General features: G+C 35.0%; 1 protein-coding gene across 6 annotated transcripts in view; it reads left to right on the top strand.

Annotated features, from left to right (window-relative positions):
* Nucleotides 1-13,639, top strand: part of LOC306884018 (calcium/calmodulin-dependent protein kinase type II delta 1 chain) — an 82,567-nt gene extending 68,928 nt beyond the window's left edge. For 2 of the 6 annotated variants that reach the window (XM_079439612.1, XM_079439614.1), the window contains exons 14-19: nucleotides 1,275-1,319; nucleotides 2,959-3,007; nucleotides 9,348-9,423; nucleotides 9,544-9,638; nucleotides 10,978-11,211; nucleotides 12,916-13,639. In XM_079439612.1, the coding sequence (XP_079295738.1) occupies nucleotides 1,275-1,319; nucleotides 2,959-3,007; nucleotides 9,348-9,423; nucleotides 9,544-9,638; nucleotides 10,978-11,210 (498 nt within the window). In that variant the 3' untranslated portion in view covers nucleotide 11,211; nucleotides 12,916-13,639. The remainder of the gene's footprint in view (nucleotides 1-1,274; nucleotides 1,320-2,958; nucleotides 3,008-9,347; nucleotides 9,424-9,543; nucleotides 9,639-10,977; nucleotides 11,212-12,915) is intronic. The other 4 variants (XM_079439615.1, XM_079439617.1, XM_079439613.1 and 1 more) reach the window with 3 other exon arrangements.

The following is a 13,639-nucleotide window of genomic DNA, read 5'->3' as shown; positions in this document are numbered from 1 at the left end:
CTCTGAAAAAAACACAAATGAAAGTATGTGAAGTTTGTAGTGAGTGAAAATGTTGAATAAATCCAGACCAGCTTCTTCATAGTAGCCATTATTTGTTAAGATTCTAGTTCTACTCTCTGTTCTTTTCTTAACATGATTTGCGAGGTTAATCCTGAATGCTGGATGTCTGTTGGATGTGTATTAGGAATTCATATTCATATTAGCATAATTTATATTTGTCTACAAACCTAATGTAATTTAAGCACAAGCCATTAATAACAAAATCATTTGATTTGATTTAAGCAAGTGTAATATAAATTCAACTAATTCATTAATATAAACATGTACTGTATATCAGTTTTACACAGAAAAAAATATTGTAGATAAACTGAAAATGTACTAGTAATTTTCAGCCGGTACTGTATTTTCACAAGTAAATGTAGAGAGTTTTGTAAAAGTACCAACAGAAAACTTTCCAAGTACAAACCTTTATTGAAAACCTGCTGTTGTTCTTTCTTTGTACATGTTTCTCTTGTACACCAACCATTGTTTCAACATGATTATGAGATACAGTATAATGAGAACACAACAGAATAGTGTCCTTAATTATTAGTTGATTAAATCAAGTTATTCAAGATATATGTTTTAAATTGCTCCTATGAATGTAACGTATGCATTAACAAAACATTACCAACAGTGAAGCAAACCCCAGAGACTGAATGAAGGTTTTGAAAGGTTGGCTTGTGTTCTTCCTGATACTTTCTTGTGTTACTGCATGCTTTGGCTGGATATGCTGTACTGTTGCTCTAGTGGAAATGTACTGTAGTTATTAAACATGTTCCCATCTCACAATGACCAGTTGTCTAAACCATATTTCTAAAGCTCACCAAGCTTTGTTAGAAAAAGTTACTTTAAGATATTTGAATCCTGACTTCACATATTGAGTAGTAATTTCAGCATAGTCATTCATTTCTGTCAGCTGAAGTTGTAATTTATGTCATTTTTGCTAATTACTATTGCTAGAATTTTTCAGTAAATACTTTCCATGACTATGGTTAAACATTCAATGCATTATCTTGCACATAAATTACATGGGAAGTTTTAAAGATAAACTGCTATCTACCATAATACATTTACCTGAGCACATTCAGGACAGAAACATCTAGGCTCTCACTGACTCAGAGCTTAATGCTTGGTGTCCTTTAACTCTTTAACTCACTGCTACTTATTCTGACACACTTTCTCTTGTTATTTTGTTTTATCTTCCTTTCTCTCCCCACGCACCTCTATATCAGGAGCCTCAAACTACTGTTATCCACAATCCCTCTGATGCAAACAAGGTATTAAGTGTTCGATGAGGATCAAGTGTTTCTGAAATTTTAAGGGATATTGTGAGTTATTTTGAACTTAATATATATGTAGTGCATCTGATGCATGCTGTCTGTTATCTCAGAGATAATCATTCAGTTTGTAAAGAAACAGCCTAGCAAGCAAGAGGGATGGAAGGTTTAAAGTCTGAAATGTTAAGCTTACTAAGCTTGTTTACCCTCATCTCATTCTTTTGCAGAATACAAAAGGTGATATTTTGAAAAATATTTTTAAAACAATTTTGTCCATATAATGGTCCAAATTTTGCTAAAAGTATGGAAAAGGAATACATTTTACAAAATAATGGATAATTTAACTTCATTTAACAATGATAGACAAGTACAATCTGACTAGAGTAGAACACAAACAATTGTACTTTTTAGATTTTATTGAATTCATTGAGTAATATTCAAGAGTGACTTAATATATTGTGATGTGAAGATAATACCACATTTTTGGAGTAATCTATGCAGAAATCCAAATTAGTGCTATCAAACGATTAATCGTGATTAATCGCATCCAAAATAAAAGTTTTTGTTTGCTTAATATATGTGTTTGTTCTGTGCATATTTATTATTTATATATAAATACACACATACAGTAGGCAATATATTTAGAAAATATTTACATGTCTATATTTATATTAATTCAAATATATATATATATATATAAACAACATTTTTTCTGAAATGTATACATGCATGTGTGTGTTTTTTATATGCATAATAAATATACACAGCACACATACATATATTATGTAAACAAAATCTTTTATTTTGGATGCGATTAATCATTTGACAGCACTAATCCAAATAGTTTTTAAAAAGTTCACAACTTTGTTCTTGTGTCATATACTGGATGCAATGTAGCTTGTTTAGATTACTAGAAATAATTGTGTGCATGGTTGCAAGCACTTTTTTTCTAAAATATACAGTTACATTTTTTTTTAAATATAAAGATTTTGTCAGTGTATGAACAGCGTTTGTAGCATGCTGTTGATTACCAGAGTATAAAACTAGATACTGTCATAAACTTATTCTTGCCACTGTATGTAATTGATTATGTATGCATGCATGTTTGCTAGGGCATCATATACAGTACAGTATTGTCAGTGACAAAGTGTCACCATCATATTGTGTTTATCCATGCATGTTTCAACATGTTTCTTTAGTGTCTCAATAGTTCGGTTCACTTTGCACAGTGGAAATAAATTCTGTTCTTGTTTGGTTTGGAAACAGAACATGATGTTGAAATTTTATAATCTTAAAATTTTCTGAGTTAATCATCACATCAACATGTATAATTTCTATTTTATCTAAGTCAGTTATTCTGCAATGTGAAATAAGGTTTGAACCTTCTGGAAAAAGGCGGTTTGCTGGCCAAACCTGTTTATCTAACTAACCCAAAGCACCTCTATCAGTACAAGAAGGTCACAGGCAGGTTTCAGCTTCTTTTTACAACAGGGGTTACTATTTCTAACCGTTTTAATCATCATTGAACTTGAGCCTATTTAAAATTCAAATTATTAGTAAATTACTATTTAAAGAAATTACTATTTAAAATATTAAGTAATTTTGTTTGCTTGTTAGTTAATGTGTGTATTCCTTTCAGGAATCATCAGAGAGTGCCAACACCACTATTGAAGATGAAGACATTAAAGGTACAGTTGAACCTAAATTAAACTTAAATTGAGCATTGTACAATAAGTTCCCTGTGGTCCAGCCCGTTCTTGCTTTACCTATACATATATATTTATATTCATATTCACCACTTTAGTAAACAAAAAAGGGTTGTTCTCAGACCGGAAACATTTGTGCTTCAGATTTCCAGGATTCTTAAGAAATATTTTAGTTGAAAACACTATTGTTGAACTGTTCTGCGTCAGGCTTAAAGTACACCCCACCAGTTTTTAGATTATTGGTAAATAATTATGGGTTTTCAGTAGCTGATTCATAAACTATTACTCTCACACAATAAATATAGGTTGAATGCAGCCTTTCGCTGTACTAATGAACTGTATCATGCTATTAAAGTGGAAACATGCAGAATAAACATAGCTGATCACCTGTTTCCTGCATGTGCACTTTATTATTAGTTTGGCCCGCTGTACCCAACTTGGTGTTCACGGTTGGTGAATATCTGTCGAGATTAACTTTTTATTTTAAGCTTTCTTTTCACATGCCTGCTAACTTTCTGTTCCTCTTTTTTGCTGTTATGAGCTTTGAAGGTAGAACAATGATTCTGTCTCTTTAATGCATTGTGTGATCTTGTGTAATTATGTGTATAGGTGTGTGATGTAAATGCGGGTGGTCCAGTGACAGTTTGTGTGCGTGTGCATTTGTGCCATGATTTTTAATGATATTTTAATTTATTTATTTTGATTCTTAACATCAAGATAACCTGTTAATAACTTTTTAATACCCAATATTTTTCCTTCCTTAAAGAAACCCATTTGTACAGTAGGACCTTTAAGATTTTTTGTACATACACATCCGCCTTACTGCTTATATGAACTACCAAAATTCTGGAATTGGTTCTTGTGTATCCTGCGAACCGAACACCATAATGTCAAACCCGTTGAAAAAAAAAAATTAATTCCACAAATCGCAACCATAGTACTCACATAAGTCCGCAAAGTGTGAAAGATGCTTTTAAAAGGGAGATATTTCTGTACCATTTGTCTTTCCTTTGCTGTTTCATTCATATCTTTGCTTTCAGGGGATGCCCTGCAAACAATATGTCAATCTGTTATTCACCTTATGTCATTTCTACTCATTTTATCCTTTTTCTCCTCTTTTTAACAACCTTACCCTTGCTTTTTACCATCCTACTTTCATTCCGTGTCTTAATTTATTTGCTTTCCTGTCCACCAATCTGTCCACCCAATCATTCTATCCCTCCACCCATCCTGTCCTTGATGTTCTTCCCATATTAATATACCAAATGGCACATTTACTAGGACCAGTATACCACCTGCCTACCGCTTCTCCTAGAATGTACAAGCGCGAACAATCTAATTCCCAGCAGTCTTGTTCTTCCACTTCCTCCTCTGTCTCATCCTGCTGGTACCTCCCAAACATGTGGCCTGAAGAAGTCTGCTGTAACCACATTCTCAAAGCCCTCCTGGCACTCTACCTGGTTGTTTTCCTATTGGCCTTTTTGGCCTTCCTCTACGTCAACTCAACAGCCGATTGTGGCCAGTCCATTAATCCCAAGGCTGCTCCCAAACGGTCTCCGCTAATCCAGAGCCACATCACCATTCAGTGTAAGTGACAGGGGAGGGAGACAGGAAGTCAATGCACAGTTTTAAAATGGTGTACGCTGATAGCTGAACCAGTAGACATGATTGCAAATTAGTAAAAATTACTTGATGTGTATACTTTTTTTTTTTCCCCCTGGGATTTGCACACACAAGACGTCAGTTTTTGTTAGTTAAGACAAGTGATATCTTATTTTTGCATGCTGGATCTGGCTTTCTACTGAAAGCTATAACAGAATTAAATGTTATGTGATTCAGTCAGGAATTTATGTAAATTTTTGTCAGGTCCTATATATATACTGTAAAAGTGATTCAGAGATCAAGGATTAGCTAAACATGCAGCTCCAAAAGTGTTTTTAAAAAAACTTTCCGGAAACAAGTCTGCTGAAAACATGGGTGATCACTGCACTCTACGTTTATGGAATGAGATCTCTTTTTTTGGTGAGCCTGCCCAACATTATACAACAGAACAAGCAGACAATAAAATGACTCGTTGTGGTGGTTGCTGGTTTAGGACAAAAACTTAAAGGGAGTAGTCCACCCAAAAACCTAAGGTTGTTCCAAAAATGTATGAATTACTTTCTTTGTTTCCCCTTGGTGACCATTGTACAGTATTTTTGTCCACACAATGGAAGTCGATGGGAAACTGTTTTGTTCACCAACATTCTTCAACATATCTTCTTTCACATTCCACCGAATAAAGAAATACATATGTTTTGAATGACATGAGGTTGAGTAAATTATGACAGTATTTTAATTTATGAATAGACTACCACTTTAATATTAAAGATTACAGATTAAAAACTGCCTTTGACAGTGATCTACTCAGTTTACCAAGAAGCTGTTTTGTTGGTCAGTAATAAGCATTCTGCTCTTTGGTTTAACTTTATTGGTGAACCACTGACCACAAAGGCATTACCACTAAACAAGACATCATTTCATTTTGACAGCGTATCAGGTTTTTCAAATAAAAAAAAAGTAATACATAATGTAACATATTGTGACTAAACAAAAATCCATTACTTACAATAATCTTATCTATCTTGCTTTCAATCAATTACATTCAGTGTCATTGCATCAGTCAAATCACCACCTCTCATTGAAATCAAATGGCTTTCAGTGGCTCTGAAAACCATTGAGCAAACCTTACCATGAGAAAGATAGAATTGTGTATGATTTGATAACCTGGTTGGACACAGCGAGTATATATTTAAACAAGATTCTCAGACTCTAAGAACATTTCATTCTTTCTTATTTAGAGTTTGAAAAGATACAGTGAGTGTGAATTTGGTGCCGTTATTTTGTCACTGTCACTGAAGCACTGAAGCATCACTGCAAACATCTGGGGTTGTTCCTCATTTTGATTGTAAAGTGTCCCTTGAGGTGCTGGTGTAATAAGACCTTTAAGGCTATTGTGATGCATTAGTGCCCTCTAGTGGCAATACAAATTAAATTTGCACAGTCAAAAACTGCATGTCAGAGAGCACAATTCAAGTCTGACTGGAATTTTACAGGCTTTTTCTGTTCACCTAAGAAGATCTATAATAACTGGAGAAGCTATCTTTGAGCATTTCCATTTAATGGCAGTTGTTAGGCTGGCCATCTGCTCATGGGTGCTTGTTTGTGCTGCTAGGTTTTTTAAGCCAATCATTCTGACTAATCACTCTAGAGCTGCATGAAAAATGACGTCAATGCTGATGGCACCACAAGAACACATAATCCCAAACCATTCACTAACGCAAGTCTTGAGCTAAGAACTGAAACAGACAGGGCAAAATAGTCAGTTTTCTATAGTATATAGAAAATACTATAATATAATGAAATTGTGATTATTTTGAAAGATCGTCAGTGGAGAAAGAATGTTTTGCAGACAATTAATGTAACACAATGCACCCCTTTACTAGTCCCATTTACGATATAATTACATTGGTTCAAAATCACACTCTGCATAGCAGTAATAAACACTACATATGTTCTGTTATGGCTGTGATTTTGTCACTTCACACAATATTTTTTCTTTCAGTGAGGAAGGAACAGTGATGCTGAAAACTTGTCACACAGTGTCTGATTAGGACAGTGTTAGAATCATGAGATCTGGGCGGGGGTGTGTGAATGAGTTTGTTTGTGTGTGGGTTCATTCATGCATGTGCACGTTCATATAGTATGCATATTTTTCATGTATTGTGGCAAGTACTTCAATGGTTTACATATGCTGATAAAAAATATTGTTTGAGGACAGTCTTGTTTGTTTTTTTTTTTTTTTGCACTTTGTTGTTGAATGCAAAAACTTTTTTCAAGCAGCTTGATATCTATTAACTTAAGATTAAACAAACTGTTTTTAGACCGAGTTTTGCAAACCTGTTGATAGTTTTCCTGGTTTGGAGAAAGATTTTGTTTGTTCTCCTGGACAGACAGCATGGCCTAACTGAATTTTTCTGATAAATATGAAGAGCATTTTTGATTCGAACTTTCAATGGAGGGACAGAAACCTCTCTAGTTTCAATTAAAATATCTTAATTTTTGTTTCAAAGACAAACTAAAGTCTCATATGTCTGTAAATTACTTGGGCAAGATTTACATCCCTGCCCACATACTAATGACTACTAACAGAACACATCAAACATATGTTTCAGTATTTTCTGCAAAAATGACTGAAGTGTTGCATAACATGTAAACCCTGTGAATCAATAAGAAGTATATCTTTAACCATTTCACTAGTTGTGATTAATTTGAGTTAGGATGGCTCAGTGTCCCTGAACAAGTGACTTTAGGCTGAGCAGTTGCAGAAGTGGCACCAGTGGCAGGTACTTGGATTTGGGATGGTAATATTGCAAATGAAGAGCAATACTTGAACATGGAGAATGAGATGTCAAAATTTTATATGTGTGCCTTGAGAGGTTACCACTTAGATCTTGGGTTGAGAAGTGGTGCCCTGTGCAACCACCGGTTTGTTGAAATCCTGTCTGCATCCTTACAGTCTGACCCAGTTGTAAAGGCAGAAGACTGTGGGCATTACAATCATAATATTCTTTGCTTTTTTCCCTCTTCCTGGCCAGTACTGCCTTGATGTTGAGGCATAAAAAAAGTGTCAGCCTGCCTTGAGCTCAGCTCAGCTTGTGTGCCTGGAAATGAGGAGTTAGGCAGGGGATGGCAGGTCAGCCCATGGAAGATTATGCAGATAAAGTAAAGCAGCTTTTATGTAGTACCTATAGGCCATTAGAGAGTAGTAGTGAGGGCTACTCCAAATGTGCTCAAAGTCCCGTGTATGTGCAAAATCTAAAAAAATGATTGCATACTGCGGTGCATTATCAGTAATGAGTGGGTCCATGCTCGGATGCATCAGCTGAGGGAAACAATGGTGAAGTCTAAGAACTGGAGGATGAGACACAATATCTTTTAGCTTGTCATCTTAACACTAGAACTGCCAGGGGTCGCTGTATATCTAAAACCGCCAGCGGGTCCATTTTACCTACGCACATGACGTTTGTAGAGTCATAAAATGATTATGTCTAGTCATCAACTATATTTTTGTCCTGTTGTTTTATGTTCATGGCTTTTTTATGCAGGCTACACTAATCACTTTTCATAACAGTCAATATAAGCTAAACAAGCCAGCACTGACAATGAGAATCGGGTTCCCTCTTATCATAGATCAGATTTATTTATTTCAGGAAGTGTCCGTGCAGAATAAATCGCAACACAGCTCTCAATCTATAGGAGTTCTGCTAATATCTGTCCTGTGCACTCAATAAGCGCTCTCTTCTTCCTGTCATTACTAGACACGCCCCTTACTGCTGATTGGCTGCAAGTGTGTTTTGGGACTCGGCCCGACACTGTCCTCAAAAGCTTTTTCAAATATTGCTTAGAGCACCTTTAAATAATGCTTCATCTAAAGGGATTTGGCAAAATCTGCATTTTGTGTCAAGGATACTGAAGACCTTGGCACACCCTGCATATCAACATTGACCAGTTTTCAGGGGACGATGTTGCCCGAGAAGTTTCTTTTTGAGTCTATACATATCGTTACAGAGCCACAGCCATTCTCTTAAGATCAGCTATAATTTATTCTCTCATTGCAATGAGTAACTTCTAGGGCACACATTCAGGGGGCACCACTAATCTTGTGATAGACAACAGGTTGTTTGCCAAGCAATGTGGTCAGACAGGTCACTGAATTCCTGTACCCCGGTTTACTTTTTCATCATAGAATGAGATTTACTTTTTGATCAGATATACAGTAATGTTGCATTTAGCTCTTTTTTTTTTAGTTGCTAGACCCATGTTCTAGTCGCAGTGCTGTTAATATTTCACTTTTCTGAGTGACATCATTCACTGTTTCACAACAGTAGGTTTCATCAGGTGCATCTAGAGATGTGTCCAGTTCATTCACCCAGCTGAATTTGGAGTTTTAGAGTTGCATATATATATTGCATACAGATGAGTCAAGTTTTAAATAGGAAAAATATCAAAACTCTTTAGTCATCCGATTCAATGATCTATGCTAAGCTAAGCTAAAAGTGCTACCCCCAGACCCAGAGGTCGGCTGAATAGGTTCAAAAATGGTAAAACTCAACTGTTTAACTCTAGGGGAGTTGTAAAATGAGCCTATTTTCAAAAAAGTGGAGTGTTCCTTTAATGTATTTCAGAGTCTGGTCTGGTCTGTTCATCTGCTGAAGCATAATGACTACAGTCTTTTGCACAGTTTTTAACTTTTTTTTTGTTTTGCCTTTATGTGCTATAGCACGGAAACAGGAGATAATTAAAGTCACCGAGCTGCTGATCGAAGCCATTAATAATGGAGATTTTGAAGCATACACGTGAGTGTTTTTTTCATTATTTCATGCAGAATTTTTTTTTTTTTTTTTTTTTGCCTTCACTCTGTTAAAGAATGCCTTTTATTATATCTTTTAGTTTTTATATTATGTTGTGTTCCACAGGAAAATTTGTGACCCTGGACTGACATCTTTTGAACCCGAAGCTTTGGGAAACCTAGTGGAGGGGACAGATTTCCACAGGTTCTACTTTGAAAACTGTAAGACATGATGTTACATGTTAAAGGAATAAATGATATTTTCACACTAAGAAAGTGAGTGGGCTGTTGAGCTCCAACAATGAAAAAAAAAAGCTTAAAACTTCTGAAGCCATGCTCTAGCTTAATGTTAGGATTAGTGCAAGTTCACTAGAGCAATGAAAAATATCGTTGTAGGATTTATTTTGAAACTATTTATGCTAGTAAATTTCATGAATAAAAAGAAAGAGAATTACAGTAATCACATTATTATAGCCTAGTTTTTGAAATATAGTAAATGTGAAATTTTGAAATACCAAGACTTTTGTAAAACATACTGCAATAATATCACAACTTCATAGTTTATTAATAGTTTTTTTTATTTTTGAGTGAAAATGCAATTTTCAGATTGTACATCAGCTATCAGCCACAACATGTGAGAACAAACAGTGTTTGGTTTTACTGACGTCAGACCTCGCACATTGTATCTTCATATGACAAATTTGATGTGAGAGCTAAACTGGAGGAGAAGGTTAACGGTGAATAGCTATTTTTGGACTGCAAATAGCTATAGATTCTGTTTACACTGTTAAAATAGCAGCATTTTCTGCTATTTATACTACTTGTTGCAAATAGTGGCAATTATCTGCACTTCAGTATTGTAGTGCATTATAAAACAGTATGCAATAATAACGTATTGAGTGTAAATTATAATTTAAATTCAAATTATTAAATGGATGCCACCTTACTGGTACAATAAAGCCCTCCCTACACCTACCCTAACCCTACCCGATACTTTATTTTCAACTTTTTGATTATTTCCTTAATTTTTATTGAAAATAAATGCCTTTACGATGTGATACGAGATTTGAAAAGGGATAAAAACAAGTTAGGCATAAGGTGAGTTCGAACCAGGGTCGATTGCATCAAAAAGACCATGGCACGTGCTTTACCATCTGCGCCACTGGAGCTGATGAATTTTAGCTATTTTTTTATAATGTTGACTATCCCAAAAAAGGCAGGCTGTTTGCACTAAGTGTAAATAGACACTCCGTATACGAATGCGTTTATAATTTGTGTGTGCCATTTTGGTGTTTGGCTGTCCTCACTTTTGTTCTAAAGAAATGAATGATAAGCATATTTAAAAATAATAATAATCTAGTTTTGTGTTCCGCAGAAGAAAATTCTGAAAAGTTTGGAGTGATATGAAGATGAGTTTATAAAATCTACAGCATTGTACAAGTGTTCTGACTTAAGTGGATATGCCCTTTAGTTTAATTAAATGCATCCGCATGCATACATGTTGTTTTAATAAGGGTGAAAGTGCCTTGAATGACACAAGTATTATTGTCCTCTGCTCTAGCTCTCTCCAAAGGCCACAAACCCATCCACACCATCTTGCTGAACCCTCATGTACACCTGATCGGTGAGGATGCTGCATGCATCGCTTATATAAGGCTCACCCAATACATGGATGTCAACAATATGCCTCGCACCAGGCAGTCTGAAGAAACGCGTGTCTGGCACCGTCGTGACGGCAAATGGCAGAACATCCACTTCCACCGGTCTGGCTCACCAACTGTGCCCACCAAGTGAGGTCTGTGTTTGTGTGTGTGCATGGTCCCAAACATCTTTGTTAGAGAGACCTGTTTGTCCAGGCTAGTTAATGCTGATTAATGTTGATCTGGTTCTGGACTAGCTTTTAAAGAAAAACAAGCATGTGTTGTCTTCTGTGTTACAATAGAAGGGTGCTATACTGTTAAAAATAATGATTCCAAAAGGACGATTTCACAGTGATGCTATTGCAAACCATTTTGCGTTCCCCAAATAACCTCAGTGAACATTTCAAAAATTCTCTTTTTTTTTTTGTGTGAAAAACATTTTAAAGGAAAATTTTTAATGAAAATTCTGTCATTATTTACTCAACTTGGTGTTGTTCTAGTGCCCTTCTTTGTTTTTCGGACCACGAAATGAGAATCTGCTCACACTCTTCTGTATAATGACAGTGGATAGTGACCAGCATCAAGCTTTTTAAAAATGTCTCAATAATATCACAAGTATCAGTCTTCTGTACTTGACTGTACGTCAAGATGAATAAAACCACAAAAAAAGTTGTATGTGCTGTGTTATCTCTACTGAGTTGAATATCTCTGGAACGGAACTCCAGAACTCTGGATGTACATGGGTTATATTTTGACACATTTATATAAATCTTGATTTCTCACAACTTTTCTTAGTGTGCTTTTCTAAGCGAACTGAAGTATATTTTCATTAAATAAAGTAAATTAAGGTTAGTTTTTTACCAAACCCTATTGTATGGTCACAGAATACTTGGAATACGATGTGTCATTATGAGGCCTGAAAAAAACCCAAAAAACTTGTGGTTTGAAAAAAAAAAGTAAAAGTAAAAAATGTGTAAAGCATTAAAGGGGTCATGAACTGCCTTTTTATTATTCTATACCGTTCTCTGAGGTCCACTTATAATGTTTTAAAGATTTTTACATCAAAAAACATAAAATAATAGGCTATTTTCTGTCCTGATTTTGACCACCCTCATCGAAACTCTCTGTTTGAATAGGTGCGGTGGATTGTAGACTCGGAAGTAAACTGGTATGATTGGCTACATCCTTCATAGATAGATCCTGCTGTGATTTAGGTTAAAAACTCATAAATACTCCATACATATTTAAACCAGACAAAGCAATGGTTTGATTCATGCGTAGACCTGCATTTGCCTCTCTTGTTATTTACATTATATGAATGAATCAGGGGGCGGGGCTAAACAGGCAGTGATGTAGAAGCAGATGTTGATCTTCTTCTGCGGAGACGGTGTTTAGCCTCACTATTCCATCATAAACTGGCACATAAACTGGCACATTTTGACTGATTGGCTTCAAATATTTTTAGACTGCGAAAGTTTTGAGTTCTGAAACTTAAAGGATGTTTTTTTTTTATAGTACAATGACCAAAGGGAATTTTGTCAAAAGGGAATTTTGATTTCTCAGTTCATGACTCCTTTAAAAAAAAGCAACAGGGCGAGTAAATGATGAGCTAATTTAAATTTTTATGTGAACTAACTCCGTAATAAACTAAAGAACCTTTTTTCCAATATTTAGAACCTTTTGCGTAATGGATAAAAACCTTTTATTTTTAAAAGGTAAAGTTACAATTAGTGGATGTTTTTGTTTTGATGCAGACCTGTCCCTTAAAAAGTCACACTTTAGAACTTGGTCAGTGTATAACAAAAACATAATAATGATATTTGTGATGAGGTAATGTGTGATTTCTTCTTCTTTTTCAGTTAACAAAATCTCCAGAGCACAGCCTTTCCTGTCAACTGAGCTTCAACAAGTGTCTGGCCCAACTCAACACATGATCTTCATAGTTTGCTCTACTGTACCAGAGTCTTGTTTACATTTACTGTTGGACTAATAGAATATAGAAGTTTGAAGAATAATTTGAGATAAGGATGTGGTGTGTTTGTATACGAGTACATTTACATGTATTGAGTATGCTGTTTACACACTAAACTCATTTATGTGAAAAGCATGTTCTTAGTACTTTAATCTTTTTTAAAGGGTTAAATTTTTGTATGACAATATATATGGAGCCATTTGTTAGTAATCTGCGGTGTTTGGGTACAGGGTTACTGTATAGCAGAAAATGATTAATCAAGGATATTTTTAAAAATTGAATTTGTCAAGATCCAAAATGTTCTTATTTCTTAAAATGACAAATATGAGCTTGCTTATGGTTTTCAGTGATGTACATTTTGTGAAGTTATGTGAAGTGCTATTTCTGCGTTACACTTTGGAGTATTACTAGTTTATTTTTAGAACACATACTGTAGGAAGCTTCATGCTATTTTCTTGGATAACCCAAAATTCTGAGAAGGGAAAAGGTTTAGGGTTTTATTTAATTTTTTTGCTCATGAATTGTCATACAGTTATCGTGCATCTGAATATATGAAAACAGAATGTAATAACTCAAACTTCACTAAACCAGATATGCTCAGATGCTCATTC

Source organism: Barbus barbus, assembly GCF_936440315.1.
Source record: "Barbus barbus genome assembly, chromosome: 2".
In the NCBI taxonomy this organism is placed as follows: Eukaryota; Metazoa; Chordata; class Actinopteri; order Cypriniformes; family Cyprinidae; genus Barbus; species Barbus barbus.
This window is presented reverse-complemented; position numbering and strand designations above follow the sequence as displayed.